Here is a 19,865-nt window from a genome sequence, read left to right as displayed (position 1 = left end):
TTTTCTCTTGTTAGTGCTGTGGTTATTTAGTTTCATTCTGTATGTGGATTGCATTTTTTAATACTTTATGTGTTTGGGTGGATACTTAGAAATAAAAATTCTTCAGAGTATATGTATATAGATAGGTATAGTGAATTTCATTCTATGGTTAGTTTAGCTTATTCCTAATTTTTTGTACTTGCATTTTGTGTACAGTTGCTCGATTCTGCAACAATGTGGAGATGTGTAGGCTTACAGAGCAGGTTATATTTTCAGATCCCTATATGATATCCCCAATCAGTCGTTGGACTTCTCCTTATCTTGATGAAGATGTTAAGGCTGTACGGGAAGATAATCAGTTGAAGCTGGAAATTGCTGAATTGAAATCAAAGTATTGTTTTACTTTTTCTATTCTAGAAAACTGTGCTTTCTATGCTGTTTGAAATGCAACTTGGCTTTCTTTAGCTCTTTACCTTCACTTTCTCAAATGTTGGCTATATCACTAAGCATCTATTACATCTTTTACATAGGTTTTGTGAAAGAACACAAGCACTTATTCATGGAGACTTACATACTGGATCAATTATGGTAACAAGTGACTCAACTCAAGTTATAGATCCAGAGTTTGGCTTCTATGGACCTATGGGTTTTGACATAGGTGCCTTTCTTGGGAACTTAATTCTAGCATATTTTTCACAAGATGGACATAGCAGATATGCAAATGAGCGTGAGGCAAGTATAAAATTCAATATATTGTTTGTTGCTGCTTCCTTCTATTCTTGTGTGCAGCTGCTATAGAAATAAAAAATTCTATATTTTTCCTTGAACTAAGAACAGCAGATGAAGACAGTCCTAAACAGAAAACCTTGAAATGTTGTAGCTGCTGTTTGCCCATCTTTAACTTTTTGGTTTTTGAATTTTTTGTATTTATTTTCATAGCTTTGTCAAAATGTATAACAATATGTAATTTAGAGCTCTAACCCCTAAACAAAAAAGTACGTGTTGGGTTTTGAGTCTCACCCGGTTTTGGGTTGGGATCCACGGTTAAAGTTTGCATGCTGAAGCTTTCTCAAAATGAACCCTAGATAAACCTTAGAAGAGAATTGGTGAATTTAAGGATTTCTCTGCACAAAATGTATATAGATGGTAAAAAAGGGAGAAAGTTAGAAATGCTAAGCTTAACAATGATGTGATTTTGAAAGCGAGAAATATATCTGCAGAAAAACAATGAAGCTATATTAGGAATGATTTAGCAATTAAATATATAGATATTGTCACATCTATTTTTTCTATTTTCATTGAATCTTTTTTAACCTTTTGAAAATTGTTTTGCTTCCTTGATCCTGTCAATGTTGCTGTGTACGACTCTGGCTCTTTAATTAATATTTTCATTCTATCTTTTACATATATGTAATTTATGTGCACATTTGACATAACCCAACACCATGGAACATGGGCATTGCAAAGTTAAACTTTAGCTTGCATCCAGACATGTTAGGCACATAATTGGGCTTCTGTTCTAATTATTTTTTGTTTTTAAAGAATTAGGTTATCCACTGTTTTAAATATCTTTAGCAAACTGATTGAAGTTCAGTTGATACTCATTTATACTCCATATCATGCCTTCTGATCCACATTAAGGGGTTCTAAGTATGCTATTCTATGTGCTGAGGAATCGAATTCTATGTGATAATGATTTTTCAGGGCTATAAACAGTGGATTCTCAGATGCATACAAGAAACATGGAACCTTTTTGAAGCAAAGTTTATTGCATTATGGAATAACAACACAGAACACTGTGGAGATGCTTATCTAGAAGCTATATACAATACCCCCGAACTCAAATTGATTGTGCAGCAGAAGTACATGAAAGACTTATTCCATGACAGCCTTGGATTTGGTGCAGCAAAAATGATCAGGTTAAGGCAACAATGCATAAATTTATATTCTTGTATTATTTTGCTTCATAAGTTTTGTCAGTCTTAGAGAGGTGGAATTCAAAAAGCAACAATAAACTTGTAATATTTCTAGATTTATATCTTGGTAGATGCATGATATAAATGCCAATATGGGTTTCTACTGTAATATTGTCATCTACGTGTAATCTATTTTGCATCTCTCTGCAAAATTTTTTTTTTCTTTCCAGTTGTCAACATTGTTTATACTCTCACAGCATGTTTTTGCTGCTCCACATGCTCATTTTAGCTAGTCCATATTGTAGTTCACTTTCTACATTCAGAATCCTTAGCTTTGTGATTGTAAAAGACTGCACACAGTCATCCCCATTTGGAGAAAAGAATCTGACAAATTGTGTTCTGGAGTGCAGGCGAATTGTAGGGGTGGCTCATGTAGAAGATTTTGAGTCAATTCAAGATGCAAGCAAGAGAGCAGAATGTGAGCGCCGAGCTCTCAATCTTGCAAAGAAGATTATGAAGGAAAGACGTAACTTTGATACAATCAGCCAAGTTGTGCAGGCTATTCAAGGAAAATGATTAGGGTTTCCATATATATATAGGTAGGTAGAGAGAGAGAGAGAGAGAGAGCGCTTTAGATACACTAGAAAATGGTATTCTGAATTAGAAATATGACAAGTCTGATGCATTTTATGCTAGTGAATTTTTAAGCATCGCAAAAGTCCAGTGTTACATAATGGTGTTAAAAACAAGTGTTACACTTAATCCAGAAGCTTACCTGTTAATTATAATTGACTGTGGAAGCTTCTCTGAAAACAAAAACTTCTCTATATTAGGATAATGCGGTGCTTCATACACAATTCTAGAGCCAAGCTTAGTTGAGTGCTTTGCTAAGGTATGAATAATGTTCCATTGAAAATCAATCTGTCATTTTGTTTCTATCTACAATGATCAATGATCTCAGCATTTGCAAGCAAACAAGCAAGTAAGAAGTTAAATTTTAAAGGAAGGCCAAAACCACAGATTTTGAGCAGGTCTGGCATATTTTGTGGTCTAGGGCTGCTTTGTCAATGGAAGCTAGTGGACCCTATTCTTTCAATTTGGTCGTCTTATCTTTTTGTCACATCCCTTGAAGGCACCCTTTTTTTACTAGTTGCAGATATTGCCTAATCATAGCTTTGGTAAACCCAATGTAATAACCATGTCCTTACAATTTGCCTTGTGATATCATAATTTGGATGCATGTTCAATGAGTGTTATGATACCAAATTTAACATGCACCATTTTAAGTGAATGTCATATTTAGGTTTAAGGTTTGTTTACCCCTATGTATTGCTGTTGGTTAGCAATGACCCTGTTTGGTTGATAGGGGTAGGAAGTCTTGTCGTCTTATACACGCTATACCCCATAAGCTATATTGGACATATGTAAGAGTGGATTATAATTAAACTATAAATATCTAGATGATTTGATTTAAGTAATGGTTGTTAGAAATGAAGGTAACAACTGTAATGTGGAAATCTGGATTTTATGTTCTAAATCTAATTTTTTTTCTCTATATACCAATAGAGATATAAGGAAACGCAAATCAACAATACCAAAGAAATTAATAAACATAAGAGATTTATATAATATTTATGTGGAGAGAGTCAAATTTATATTATCTTGAAATAAGAATACAATACAATTACTTTTTTTTCCTCCTACATCCAAATTGATACATTTGTGTGTTTGTACAACTTCACACTTCTCTACCCTTTCAAGCATCTATATAACAATTATGAATTATATTCTTCTCAATTACCAAATATGACATACAAACATGGGTAAAAAATCATTTCTCAAGCTTGGAAAAAAGTTTCTGATATACTAAACCAAGACACTTACAAAAAGTCAAAGTTGACTTTAGCTTTTTATTTTAGATGACTTGATTTTCAATTGTTAAAAAATAGGAGACAGTCCAAGATGGGCACCTAGTTTAACCTTATCACATTAACATAAAAAAATGTTTTAATTGGTAAATAATAAGTAAATAATTATTATCGTCCATGGATCCTTATCTGTTTATAGTGAACCTTATTTATTTAATTGGTAAATAATAAGTAAATAATTAGCCTTATCTCAATATAGTAATCATAACGAGACCTCTTAATATGTGAACCAAGTGTTATTTTGTTTTTATCTCAAAATTTTTGGTTTTTGTGTATAATTTTTTTACTTTTAGATCTCAATGCAAAAATGTAGTCTTAAAAATCTATTTGTTCAATTTAAAGTCATCATCTCCTCTTGCATGGCTTGTTGCAAAGACTCACGATCATTTGCTAGAAAAGTTCTTTGTAGGATCTAGGTTCATCATGAATACTAAGTAAATAAAATATACAACAAAATTTTGGTGGGCCATACTTGTCAATTGGATTCTATTGTCTTGTGGATCTTCTCAATTTAGAGTAAAGCGCTCTAGCTTGTTTACCCTCTGGGTGAACAGTTTAAAACATACAGATAGAATGCTTAACAAGAAACAATAATGCCATAGATACGAGATGATAAGATCAAGCAAATATAAGAGATATTATTTCCATTCATAATCATGTGTCTTTACAAGTTACCTTCCATGGTATCGAGGGGATGCGAGGGACAACCGTTGCACCTGTAACTATCATCCCTCGGTTACATTACTAACAAAGTAAAGTAATACCTAATTAACTATTGTTTTATTCCCGTACAATATTACTGCCAACATCATCCCCCTCAAAAAACAAGGTCGTCTCCTGACAACTGAAAAACAAAATGGGATGATTAACAACATAGAATTCAGGATTGAGAATGGGGTGGAGGAAGCGTCCCTGGTGAGGAGGGTGTTGATGCGCGAGGTGCAGCTGTCAAGCGAGCCCGTAACTCATAGACCTGCTCAATCTGCAGCTTGAAGTCCCGCTCCGCAACCATTTGGCGCTCCATCGCTGTTTTCACCATCATCGCCACCTTCAAGACCTCTTTGTCTTTCTGCTCTACCATTTCTAAGGCACTACCCAGGCGGCTCTCCAACATAGCCTTGTCCTCACGAGCCTTCTCCAATTGTGCCTCTAAGGCATCCTTCGCTGACCTCTCCTCGGCTAACATTGTGTCCAAGGTAGCGCGTTTTGCATCCCATGAGGCCTTCTCCCAAGCCAATTGCTCTCTATGCAACTCCTCCATTTGCTGGAGTCGAACAACCAACTCTTCCCGTGCCAACATAGCCTCCTGGCGCTGGGTCTCGGTACTCTCAGCAATATATTGTGTCCTTCGCAACTCATAGTAGGTCTCTCGAAAAACCTTCTCTATTCTTTGCAACAATGATTGTCTGCTGGTCTCGCCAACCTACTCGCAGAGGGCCCAATTTTCCAACATCTACAAGGTCTCCGTAGTAGGTCATCCACTAGACTCAAAACACTATGCAAAGTGTGTCGTGCACCTGCCCCTCATAAACTCAAGTAGCTGCTCCAGCTCTTCACCTGTCCGGGCATCTCCCTAAGACCTCGTAGAGGCTACCATCCGTCGGGCTTCCACAACCATATCTGCAAGGAACTGCTCCAATTCCTTGTCGCCTGCCACTCTCGGAGATGCTAGGACATCGTGCTCCTAGGCATCCCCGTGAGGACTCTGCAGTGGCTCGTCATGCGGGGGGCTCTAGATCAACTCCTCCGCTTGCCTAAGACTTAGCACCAACTCACAAATGGGTGAGTGGTCTCTCTGTACAATCAATGTAGTCTCTGGTGAACTGTCTCCGACCAGGTCCACAATCTCGTGAGGGCTTGGCTCACGCCATGGGGAGAGGACCGCTACTCCAACTGGTGCTACTGGTGTCATTTTGTACCGACTCAGCCACGCACTCATATCTGTCTGAGAAGGTGTACCACTCCCTCCATGATGCTCTACTAGTACAACCTCCCTACCAACCTTCGCTACTGCCCCCAGCCTCTATTGTTGTCGTGGGACTCCTGTTGTCGACCATGTGAGGCTCTGGTAAGGCTACCAATGTCGCGGCTGCGTGTGGTGGAACCATAATCACTGGTGCCCGACCCTGCCCAAAACTAGGAACCGACACTGCCAATACTACCGCTCTAGGGAGAGGCCAAGTGGCACTTGTTGAGACCGTCCGCTCAGATAACTCACCCAAGGCTCGTGTGGTTGCTATTGGCACAACTATGAGAGGTGGAGGTGTGGTTGTCTGTGCTATTGTAGAAGATGTTGCCCCAGTCTCCTCCTCCACTTGCTATTCGCCTCTACCCACCATTTTGAAACTACTCTCGGTGGCCTGTGATGTATCACTGGAGTCCTCTGCCTCCTCACTCGGGTCACTAGTCCCGGACTCTGACTTTGTCTCCGCCTTAGACACCACCACTTGTCACTTCCGTTTCTTTCCTGATTGTGTATCTCCGCTGGGTGCCATGATATCCAAGTGAACCCAATAAAATATAGGCGGCTACCCTGGGCGTACACGGCCTTGTGGTGCCAAGTGTTGCGTGTCTAGTGACCCTTGAAGGCGTACCACATCTAGGAAGAGTCCAATCGCATGGTAGGGCATGTAGAAGGTCCAGTGCTAGAGGGTCACGAATTCCTCTATCCTATCTGCCAGTACTGATGCCCAATCGTATATCATGCCATTGCGGATGCCATTCACCAACACCACCTGCGCCATGGCAATGTCTGAAGCCCTACTCGCTCCCATCAAGTGGCTCTTCAATACATCCACAACAAGGCACCGCCATATCCCCTCTCTCAGGAACAACTTCTTCAGACCTCTTCCTTTGCTGGCATGCTGGAGACTATCCAGTTCGGCTTGTGTGAGGTCGTCGCGACACATCAGCTTGAGAAGTTTATCTTTTAAATCTGGGGATATTTTAAGCCCCTTGTCCATTTTCTTTCCTTGCACTCCTAGAATACCAAAAACTCTTGTAAATTCTGTGGAAGTGAACGACACTGTAATCTGGTGGTGCTCGTAATCAAATAGGGACTGTTGCCTGTGTGGGTCATAGGCACCAATCATGGCCCGCATCACAACTTCAAAATCCTTAATGCAAAAAATGGGCATCTGGATGGCCCACTGTACCTATGCAAGTCGTAGTTGTGTCTTCATAGGATCATCATGCGGGGTCTCATTCCACCATTTCCTACAATCTGCTCCACTCGAACCCTTGAAGGTAATGGTGTCCATGGTCACATCATTCTTTGCTGCCTCTATTGCTACACTTTGGGTTGCACCTTTTTACCTTTGCTTTTGTTGTTGTCAGCCATGCCGCCCCTGACTTTCACACCTGAAGGTAGAATCCGAACAACTTTCTTGTTCGCAGAAGTTGTCAGCACTGTAGCAGGTAACTGCCGCAACTGCTTTTGCCAATTCTTTCCATCGCTGACGTCCATTAATTAATTTTTCTTTTGTCTTTTGTGCCCTTTTTAATATTAAAAAAATAGGGTTAGGGTAACAAGCTTCTGCACGTGCCTATTTTCCTCCAACGTGGGACCTTTCCTCCAGATGCTACCCCTCGATAATTTTTTTTTTTAATGCTTCTGCGCCACCATACAATCTTTCTCCACCATTCATAAGTACCTGCAATGGTTGTACAACACCTGCAATGACCGTGCAGTATTTATTTATTTATTTTTTATTTTTATTGTACAATACCCCCGATTGACCATACAAGCATTTGGTGAATCTATCTTGTCAACCATTCATAGCCCGTACATAATTGCTTGTATGGAATCGCTCCTAGTTGCCGTTTGTTCCAGCTGTTGTACGGTTGTCCTGCACTCCAGTTGCCGTACAGTTGTACTATACAATACCCCTGATTGACCGTACAAGCATTTGGTGAATCTATCTTGTCAATCGTTCATAGCCCGTACAGAATTGTTCGTATGGAATTGCTCTTAATTGCGTTTGTTCCAGCTATCGTACGGTTGTCCTGCACTCCCTCCTTCGTCGTACGGTTATGACGCACGGTGGTTTTCGCTTCCTTTGCCATACGGTTATGGCGTATGGTGGTTTCGCTTCCTTCGTCGTACGGTTATGGCATATGGTGGTTTTGCTTCCTTCGTCATACGGTTATGGCATACGGTGGTTTTGCTTCCTTCGTCGTACAATTGTTTCGCTTCTCCCCCTTTTTTTCTTGTTTTCTTTCCTTCATACGATGCTTTATACCGTACGATGTCTCATCCGTACAGTGGGCTCCTTTTTTCCGTCGTACGGTATTGACCTTACGGTTAATTCGACGATTTTTTTAAATTTTCCTTTGTATGGTCGTACTATTACTTGTCATATATTTTTTCATACGGTGTTGTACGGTTACCTACCGTCCTTTTTTTTTTTTATCTAAGTATTTCTTCGGGAGGATTCAGGGTCGGTCGGTCGGCTCTGCTCATGATATAGTATTAATTTTGACCCATTGATGCTGCCTGCAACCTCCTGTCCATCTAGTGTCCACAACTTCACTGCCCCGTTCTCCACCACCTCGCGGACTTTATATGGTCCTAACCATCTTACCTTGATTTTGCCTGGTTTAATCTCATTACGCCCATTATATTTCGGTACCAATTGTCCTAGAGCAAACCTCATTCGTTTTACGTGCTTGTCGTGCCACAACTTCCTCTGTTGGGCTGCCTCCGTAGCTCACTGGGCCATCATTCTTTTCTCATCTAGCTTGTTCAAGACATACAACCTCTCCCTCAGGATCTCCATGTCCTCCAGTCTGTTCTCGATTGCAATGCGAAGGCTTGGCACCATGAATTCTGTTGGCACAACAACTTCCTGCTTGTACATCAGTTGGAACGGAGTTTGGCCGGTGGTCACCTTGTAAGTTGTGCGGTAGGCCCACAAGACTGAAGGTAATTTTTCTTCCCAGTCTTCTCCCTCGACACCGCAAGACTTGTAAATCACTCCTACAATAATCTTGTTGGTAGCCTCCACTTGCCCATTGGCTCGCGGGTAATAGGGGCTAGACAATGAATGAAAAATTTTAAATTCAGTAGTGAGGAGTTTGATGACATGGTTCACAAAATGTCCACCCCCATTGTTGGTCAACTGCATGGGGATACCATACCGTGTAATGATTTTCTCATAAATGAATCTTGTTGTACTTACGGTCGAGTTGTCAGACAGGGCCCGAGCTTCAACCCATTTGGTTAAATATTTTGTGGCTACCACAATGTAGTGACACCTCTTGGCACGACTGGCCTTGAGTGGCCCAATAAAATCCAACGCCCAGTGCTCGAATAGTTCCTGCGCATGCGAAGGGTTGAGGGGCATGAAATCCCTCTTTAGTGGCTTCCCCGCTCTCTGACACATATCACAACCTACTACCCATTCTCTGGCATCATTATACAATGTGGGCCACCATAGGCCTGCTAGTAGCACCTTTCTTGCCATAGTGTCTGGTCCCATATGGCCTCCTGCGAGCCCCTCATGTGCCTCCCTCAGAACGCTTGGTACCTCTTCCTCCATCACACACTGACGTAACACCTGGTCGATGTCATGTCCCCATCTTTTTGATGCAATTCCCACATTGCATTTGTTGAATAAAGACACTTAAAAATTTCTAAGTGTCAAAAGTTAATAAGGGAAAAAGTAACTTTTATAAAGTTACTTTATAAGCCTAAGTTTCTTTTTTTAATAAAGGATTATGTTTTAATAAAGTGGCCCCTTTAATGTCAACACCACCCCTTTGCTCAAATCACTTAAATGACATGGCATCGTGGGACCCTTGTCTTACTTTAAAAGCCTTTAAGCCTTTCAGCTACATAGACCCAAAAGATGCCAAAGAAGATGCTTTTTTAGTTGGATATTCCATTTAGGGTTATGCCACTCCTTGGAAAAGGTTTTAGACTTTTTGGAGGAGGGAATTGGCATTATGTTATTATTTTATTTTTTGATTTTCTCAGCTCTGCATTAACAACATAAATTGCAGGTGTTTGGAGGATGTAAACCCTTAGATCTGCATTGGTAGTGGAGGTGTACCCACTAATTTGCCCACATGGGACAAGGATGTGCCTTGTCTAGACCCAATGGGGGTCAATTTAGCAACAAAACCAGCCCAACAATCTCCATTAGGTATGATATATCAGTTCTGAGCAGTTTGCCTTGAAATTGCAGCAAGTGTGGGTTTCATAATTGCAGTTGTACCATTCCAGGCAGTGTTGTACCATTCTAGAAGGTTGTGCATCAATTTAAAATTAAATGGAGGGTTCTAACTCCATTTCTTGTGCTTCATCTCATTCACTAATACATTTGGGGTCAAATTCCGACGGAGGTTTCCGACGAACAAGGAGCATTCTATGAAAATTTGATTTAAAAAAAAAAAAATGCCCGTGTTCGTCAGAATTCCAACGACCTCGGGTATTTTATTTTTAAAAAAAAACACAAGGCATTTTCATTTTGAAAGCAAACCGAAGCCGTCTTGCTTCCCTGCCCCCCCCGCCGGAGTGATCTCTGCACAAGCAAGGTAAGAACTCTTTGTTTTTCAATGAAGGCAACTAATTTTTTTTCACAACTGGTTTTTTTTTTTGAGTTAATCCATTTTGTGCATATCCTGCGATCTTAAAATTCCATGAAATGACATCTCTTTGAGGTATTCCGTCATATAGTTCACATGCCGTGTGTATGCTACCCCATTTTGCGATTAAAACCCCCTTCGATTATGCTTTGATGCTACCCCATGATTGGAATTGGTTGTTGTGTCTTCGGGTTTGGGTGTCCAAGCAACTATTACTTCCCGGAACTATTGCTATCCCACCCTACCTATAGTTTGATAGCTGTACAACCAAAATCGAGAAACTTGCCATTCCATATATGGATGGAAGTCGGAACCGCTAATCCATGAACAGGAAGGCGGGTAAACCATTACCCGGGGATAGATAGAAACTAGATACTGGACAAGGAAACCAGGGGTGGGTGGATATCGGGATTGTGTGTGGTGTTTGAGTTGGGTTTGCGCCTCAGAGTTAGGGTGAGGGCCGAGGAGGGAGGAGAGGATGTGTATGCGAGGGGAATGAGGGAGATTAGTAGTATGAGGTTTAGGGTAGAGATTGGTGATTCCATTTTCAGAGGTTATTGAGGAGGGGAATGTGGGGAATAGGATTAAATAGGTTGTGATTGTGAGAGTGGGTGAATTGGATTAAATAGATTCACCTAAGAGACTAAGTAGATTCACATAATGATAGGTGGATTTTCCTAAAGATGAAGGGATAAGACTTAACAAAAAAAGGACTTAGGATGATGACAAGGAGGATTCATTTAAGGATATGGCATATTCACCTAAGGGATAGTGTATTCTCCCAAGAATATGGAAAAATTATTGATTGGTGGAATGACATACTAGATCAAGGAATGATACAAGGGTAGATTCACCTAAATATAGGGTAAATTCAGCTAAAAGGGTACCCATGAGAATGTGGTACTGAGTACCTATCTATGGATGGTGTATTTGGATACAAGTATGATGAAACCATGCTTGTGTATGATGAAACAAAGTCCAGATCTCCATTATAGGTCCAACATAATCTCTATTATTTGAGACACCATTTTATTAGCATATCCAATTAGGGTAATTTATGGGTTTAATTATGGATCATGTTGTCTATTTCCATGCACTATTGAACTTATTTGGATGTATTGTGATTATTTTAATTTTGAAGTTATAAATAAATTATGTTTGTACCTTAGAAAGGGTAACTCCAATTGATGTTTGGGCAGTTTATTTGAAAACTTATGGTGATTATTGCCCTATGTTATGTAATGGAGTTATTTTTACACTAAGTAATTAACTAGAAAAATGAATTTGTATTGCTATACAAGTATGATGAAACCATGCTTGTGTGTTTACATGTTTGTGCATCCTATTGAGAACCAACCTCGCTATTGAGGAACTCAATAAATGTGGTGTTAAGTAGAAGAATGGAAAACTCAAGAAGCTATGGTGACATATTGTGGCATTAGTAGGGATTATCTCTATTGACCACACCTTTCAAAGATAGTATCCCCTAGTTCTCCCCATAGAATGGACCATTGGATGGCTCATAGTGGTATCCTATCCTACATTTATCTTGATCGCATTGCTGATAGTTGGTATGTGGTTCTTGGTACGGGTTTCCTCTTACCCTATTATCTTATTTATATCTTTGTTCCAAAATGTGGAGATTGATTTTTGTCATGCTATGATGATTTTCATGTTTGCATGTGTTTTGACATTATGCAAATAGATATGATGTCACACCATACTTATGTTTTGATATAGTGTAGGTGATGGTTACATGTTGTTGATGGTAGCGATTTGGGTTCGAAGACACAATTCCACACACACACACAAATATTTGAAGATGCATTTTATATTATTCCTTCTTAGTGGCGATTAGTGTTGGAAGATTTGCACACATGTAGAGAGGAACTCATGTTAGATACAATAGGTTGTGTTTGATAACATATGAATGTGCCTCATGATGTATACATATAGCTTTGGTGTGTGACATGCATGCACATTTTTCCATAAGACACATCGCTATGTGGCATGTGCCCTATGCATGTCTTCTTTGTGAGGCACGTTGCTATGTGCAATGTGGCCCTAGGTGTGTCTTCTCTATGAGATGTATTGCCATGATATGTTAGGGTTTGTAGTGTGCAGGCCACAAATGCATGCATGCGGGACTATTATTATAGTCATGTTTTTTGGGCATGTCTTCTCCATTAGGTACATGGCCATGCCGTGTGGGAGTTTTTGTGTTCATGCCACAAATGCACACATGAGGGACTATTATTGGAGTCATGATGAATCTTCACTCTATTTAGCCACAATTTCTAGTCGTATAGTTATGTAATGTGCACTTTTAAGGATTGTGAAGTTTCCTTCAATTATTGATGATCTCTCATCTTTGTTGCATGGGCCAACAATTTTATTTTATCTTGTTTGAATTAGTTTAATCACTATTGTGATTTTTCTCTATTGTGTAGTTATTGTGGCTATGTTTGATTTGCTATTGGAATTGAACACATTTATTTGACTTATTATTGTTACTATTTTTTCTTTCTTTCAATATTTATGATCTTTGGTAGTTTAGTGAAACTCTTGCTATTTTTAAATGTTGCCTTCTTTGTTGTGATGTGATTCCTCACCAAGATCGACATAGATAACCTTGGATGAGTGTATATAAGGAATCAAACATTGGGAAAATTTGAGGATAGGGGTAAGTGTTTGTTGTATGGGTAGCTACGATCCACTTGTACATTCTTAGTGATTATTGACGGCTATGTCTTGGAGCTGGCTAATCCCATTAAACAAACAAGGGGGAAGTCATACATAATCGTATGGATCCTCCCTAGTTGTGTGTGGATTCAAGACGACCATCATTTCATATGGTTCTTGGTTACTTTGTGAGACCATGGCATCCTCTTAGACCAATATGTGAGCCTTGTATTGTTATCCCTGCAATGTGGATGAATAAGTGTATGTTTAAATAAATGCTTTGCTTAGAATACTCAAAAATGTCTCTCAGAAAGTCTGCAATAGGCAAACTTTTAGTAAGAATTTGCAGACACAATGCTCAGAAATTCACACAATCAGCTACATTAAATACGTTCTCTATTAAGTTCAATGGTTTTGGTTCGATTTGCAATTTTTGTGAAGCTTTTGCACTGAAGTTTCCATAGCCTGATTTTTTTGCCTGTGAAGAAAGACCATGTCAGATAATATCAGCGAAGAACAAAATAAGGCGACAATTGCTGGATTATGGTCTAAATTGAAAAGAAAAGGTGATGGGAAATGTTATTGTCCCTGCAAAATTTGTAAGGGCTTAAAGACTAGAATACTTCTAATCAAAACAACTAAGAAACATTGTAGGCAACATGGTTACATTGAAGGGGGACATGATTATCATCCACTGGTAAGTTGTTCATTATATCATTTTAACAATTTATATACATAAGAAATCACTTGATAATGAGATCATGATCACGGTTTATTTATGTATATCAATTTTATATAGGTGGAGCATCCTAGAGAACATGGTATGGATCAACAAAACCCTGAGAATATGGTTTTGGAAGTGGAGGAACATGGAGGTGTGAATATCGAAGCTAAAGATAATGATCCCATGGAAGATGACGATCATGCACCAGAAAACACAATTGAAGATGATGGTACAAATACATTGATCCATGACACATTTAGTATTGGCACAACTGATCATGATGATCAGGATGACCTTGATGTTCATGATTTACCTCTTCTTGAGAAGGCAGATGAGCCCCTTTACAAAGGCTCCCAAACAACTCTTCTCTCTGCTGTATTGTTGTTGGTGAACTTGAAGGTTATGAATGGTTTATCCAACATAACAATCTCTCGTATGTTAAGGTGTGTCATACATGTCATTACAGTTAATAAATGGTGAATCATGTACCATTAATATTCTTTATATTAACACCTCAAACTTTTTTTTTTGCTGTAGATTGATAGGTGAGTTTTTCTTACCACCATCAAATATTCTACCTCGCTCATACTGAGAATTATCTGCAATTATGAAAGATATTGGAATGGAGTATCAAACAATAGATGCTTGTCCCAATGATCATATTATATATCATAAACAACATGAATTTGGAACAGAATGCCCTGAATGTCATATCAGTAGATATCGAACAGATCAAATAACAAAAAAGGTGCCTCGCAAGGTTCTTCGTTATATTCCCATTATTCCATGTATGCAACGATTATTCAGGTGCACTAGCTTGGCACAATTTATGGATTACCATGCATGCAATAGAAGTCGAGATGACATTATTCGAATGCCTGCGGATGGTTCAACATTTATGGACATAGAGGAAAAGTGGCCACACTTTAAAGAAGAACCTCGTAATCTCAGGCTTTCATTGGCAGCGAACGGTGTCAATCCATTTGGAGAGTTGAGATCTGTTTACTCGGTGTGGCCTATTTTTGTTATCAACAATAATATTCCTCCATGGATGTCAATAAAGAGGGAGCACATAATGTTGGCAATGATTGTTCCAGGTATTTTATCATTTAATAGTCATCTACATTTAATTATAAATATTGCAGTAAAATGGTCATAATAATTATGTAATGTTTTTGTTCATTCCACTAGGCAAGTACCAAGTTAAAGATATGAATGTATATATTGAGCCTCTTATCGACGAGTTGCTGGAATTGTGGAATGGTGTGACCATGTATGACATCTCTAGACCAATAGGACAAAGACAATTTCAATTCCATGCAATGCTTGTATGGACAATACATGATGCCTCAGGGCTAACACATTTTTGTGGTACGTTATAGTGTTCAAGTTGCGCATGATAATTATAATTATAAAAATTAACAAATTTAATAGAATTATACATTATCTTGTAGGTCTTCAAACAAAGGGAAAATTTGCATGTCCAGTTTGTGGTCCAAAGATGAAATCCCGTCATTCAAAAAGTTTAGGAAAGCAGGTGTTTGATGAGTATAGGCACTTCCTTCACAAAAATCATAAGTACCGGAATACTGAAAAACATCTTTTCAATGGGAAAGAAGAGACTACATCAAAGCCATGAAAAATGACTCCTCACTTATGGAAGTTGGAATATAATAGAATTAATCGTCAAGGTAATGTCATTCCATCTAATGGTTTATGTTTGGAATTTGAATTTTTCTATCGTGTTTTGTTTACTGATGATGTAATTGATGATACTGAAGGTCGTCAAGGCATGGATGGCCACCTTCCAAAGGGACTAAGAAGTTATCCCAGACAATTCAGTAGGTTGCCTTACTACGAGTAGCTACAAATTGTGCATTTGTTTGATACAATGCATATTGGAAAGAATATAATAGAGACATTATGAAAAATATTGGATGGAAGGCGTGACAAAGAAAAAAATGTCAAAATTTGTAGTGACATTGTGGAATCCAATCATGCAATGAAAAATGTCATTCAATCAAATAGCAATGGAGATCAGATTAATATAAGTGCCATTCCTTGGTTATTAACGGAGCAGCAAAGCAATTCTATAAAAGAAGTCATACGAAAAATTCGATTTCCCATAGGATTTGCTGCGAACATAAACAATCTCATATCAAAGAAGAGTGAATTTGGGCCAGGGATGAAAACGCGTGATTGGCATACCTTCATTAAGGTAATTAGCGTTCTTGTGTATTTACTATATATTTGTATACTGCGGATGTACTTTTCATTGTATTATGTTAGAAAACAATGAAAAGATCATTTTATAATTGTTGCAGTACGTTCTACCTCTATCTCTCCCAGACCACTTCGACAATAATATAAGCAAGTCATATATGATCTTGGAAAATACATGAGGTAAGTAGTGATGTTTGTTCAATTTGTTGTATAGATATTATATTTGCCATTTGTTTTACTTGTTATGCAATATATTTGTATATTATTTTGTAAAGTCTCGTTTATATATTTTTGCGTCTTCAATCTCTTTAATTAGGTGGTTGTCATCTAAAGAAATCCACAAGGAAGATATAAAATATTGGAAGAGAAAAATCCCTCATCTAATGTGTGAAATGCAAAAGTGTCTACCTTCAACTTTTTTCAATGCACAAGAACACTACCTCATACACCAAGTTGAGGAGATCGAATTGTGTGGACCTGTACACACTAGGTCAATGTGGATGGTTGAGAGGCACTTGAAATTTTTGAAGGCTTTGGTTCGACAAAGAGCACATCCTGAGGGTTTTATGGTGGAGGGATATATGGTATACCAAACTATGGTGTACATTACTGAATATCTTCCTAAGTTTGCAGCAAAAATCCACATAGATTGCATTTGGGATCCCAACCCCATTAATAAATTCGAAGGGGAGCACTTGATGGGGAAAGGTAGATTGAAGAAAGTGAGAGGTAATTATAAGATGTTATTGTAGTAAATTAATTCTTCATCTTCTAAAGAAATCAATTGTAAGTGGTCTATTAATTATTTGTACAGTTGGTCGGGAGTGGGATGCGCTACATTTGTATATTGCAAACAATCTTGATTGGATGACGGTGTGGATTGAATGATGTCAACATTCTGGTCGCACATTAACATGGGATGGTGTCGCTTCATTGGTTAAAGAAGCTCATCGTAATGGAGATTCCAATGTTACACAAAGGGAAATTGATTTAGCATATGGTTTAAGAGATCAACAGGTACGTATAATTTTATTAATCACCTGTATGTTTATCAACTCATGATGCAATAATTTTAATATGTTAGACATATTGTAGGTCAAACACCACAAGGCTATGTGCTGCAATGGTCATAAATTTCGCATCAAACAGTTGGATGACACGAAGAAAACTTGTGATTCTAGGATAACTGCAGTCTTTGAGGTGACCAATATTTCATCTAGAAACGACATACATCCTCAAGTGTCTCAAAATCGATACTATGACATTTTGGATGATATACTTGAGTGTGACTTTAATTCCTTCAAATTAGTTCTGTTCGTCGTCAAATGGTATAGGCTACGACTAAATATAAATGATCCTGATAGAACTATTATCGAACATGATAATGGATTTACAATGGTTAATACAAGGTCGTTTGAACGAGTTGGGGATGAGCCCTATGTTCTTTCAAGTCAATGTGAGCAGGTATTTTACTTGGAGGTTCCACATAAACCGGGTTGGTCATTTGTTGTTAGACATGATCCAAGAGGAAGGCCGATAATGTATAATGTGATGGAAGAAGAAGATACCGAAGAAGTAGAAGATGATATAGATGATAACGATCGACGGTTACTCAATGATGTTCCTGATGGAAATGTACACGAAGAAGAAGTTGATGATGATGATGGTGCTGCTGCTGATGATGATGGTGATGGTGATGGTGAAGGTGTCGGTGATGGTGATGATGATGACGATGACAAACACAATGACGATGACGATGACGATGACGATGATGACGATGAGGATGATGATGATGATGATGGTCATGATGATGAGTTGGATGAAGAAGAAGATCAATGATATGAATGAAATGTATGAGATGCGATTATTATATTATCTATTTAATATTGATATCTTGATAGAAATTGATTTGACTTATATGGCTACATAAATAATTCATATGTTTTGAATTCTAATGCCATTACTTAATTAATTCATGATGCACCTCTAGTTATGTGATAGATGGTGATTTAAAATACATATGTGATGGATTACATGCTTATGATGATACATGTGACATTTTTTGAACTTTGTGTTTATTTATGGAATGTGGACTACTTATTAGCTATGTGATGGATGGTGATTTATGATACGTATGTGATGGATTACATGTTTATGATGATACATATGTGATTCTTATGATGCTCAATTACATATATGATGATACATATGTGATGCTTATATGATGATACATATGTGATGCTTATGATACTACAGTATTTATTGTTTATCAAATTACAAATGTAATGCTTATGATGCTCAATTGTTGGTGCAGGAACCTGAACCCCTTTGACGAGGATCCTGCACAGTCTCATGGATCGACAGGTATAAGTCAATACACCTTATAGAAATAATATATTTTTTAAAAATTACAAGAAAAACAAACTTCCTTAGTTTTTCAAACATCAACATTAGAAGCAAATCTAATACAGTTATCAACACTTGAGGCCCCAGTTGGACTTACTCAAATTTTAATCTCAACATCAACTTTATGGCCGACTTCTTCATCAATATTACCCTCATTTGCAAAATATCTCTCTCATTATCAACTAACTCTCTCATTTGATGGTGCACAGGTATCACCAAATAGGTATTTGTCAGATGTGTCTTCCTCGAGTGAGGGAAATGTAGGAATAGAAGAGGAAAGTGAAACATGTAGTAGATCTCAAATAGGGAGATCAACTAGAGGTCAAAAGATTAGAAGAAAATTCAATAAACGCATGAAATTTTTTCTTGCTCAAGGGGGGTCATGTTCTTATGATGATGAGACCAAAGGCGACATTGAGGTGCCTTTGAGGTACAAACATCTACTAAAACAATGTGTACCCAAGGAACTTCCTCCAATAAACACTGATTTTTGTGTTAATGAGAGGATATATCACATAGCACCTTCGTCGTTACATGGTTTGGGCCTATTTTCCATGGACAACATAAAGGTCTGTTACAACAAAGTTGCTGAATTGATGGAGTTTGTTGGAGCTTGTTACAATTATAATGATTGGATGCAGATTGTTCGATATAAAAAAATATGCGTAGGTATGCACTGTCAGCCAATTATATACAACAAAAAGATAATGATCAAAGTAAATGAGTGGCTGTATACATTGATGGAAGGCCAAAAGCAACAGGGAATATTGCAGGTTTTATAAATAGTACAGGACCTGGGTCAACTAATAAGCAACCCAATTGCATATTTGAGGCACGTGAGGGAAATTGTGTGTTTGTATGTGCGATAAAATCAATAAGTACAGGGGAAGAGCTGCTAATCGATTACAATTTGAATCGTATAGATATAAACAAAGTTACTATCATGGGGGTGGTACGTACTATATATATACCATTTAAGCCAACTTCCAATTAATGAATCCAATAAACCATTGTATTATTAAGTTTTTTTGCTAAGTCTATTGGTTTCATTTCGCTAATGTTTTTATATTTTTTCTTTGTCACAGGGCCACATGGATCCACCACATAGCACAGATAGGGGTGTAGGTCCCGACACTTCTACGGAGCAGGTAAACGTCATTGTAATTGTACAAATTAGATAGAATCAAACTATTACATTATGATCTTTTCTTGAGTGTTTTGAAGTAATTTTGATAGTGTTAATTATATTCTTGTAACAGACAGATGTTCGGGATAAGGGAAAGGCACATGCAGTACCTCAACACCTCCATAGGGATGTGGGGCGCTCGATAGTGTTATGTGCTGATGACATTGCACTTAGCGCAAACTCTATGCAATTTGTACAAAAGAATATTAGAAAAATTAGGCAAGAGATTCTTG

The 19,865-nt window shown here is 38.1% G+C and overlaps 1 protein-coding gene across 1 annotated transcript in view; it reads left to right on the top strand.

The window, feature by feature from the left end:
* The window catches only part of LOC131064425 (methylthioribose kinase), a 36,073-nt gene extending 33,258 nt beyond the window's left edge, over positions 1–2,815 (top strand). Inside the window, exons 3-6 of the mRNA XM_057998565.1 lie at positions 196–370; positions 510–711; positions 1,684–1,898; positions 2,306–2,815. Coding sequence (XP_057854548.1) covers positions 196–370; positions 510–711; positions 1,684–1,898; positions 2,306–2,471 — 758 coding nt within the window. The 3' untranslated portion in view covers positions 2,472–2,815. The remainder of the gene's footprint in view (positions 1–195; positions 371–509; positions 712–1,683; positions 1,899–2,305) is intronic.
* Positions 2,816–19,865: the final 17,050 nt, after the last annotated feature.

Source organism: Cryptomeria japonica, chromosome 5 (assembly GCF_030272615.1).
Source record: "Cryptomeria japonica chromosome 5, Sugi_1.0, whole genome shotgun sequence".
In the NCBI taxonomy this organism is placed as follows: Eukaryota; Viridiplantae; Streptophyta; class Pinopsida; order Cupressales; family Cupressaceae; genus Cryptomeria; species Cryptomeria japonica.
This window is presented reverse-complemented; position numbering and strand designations above follow the sequence as displayed.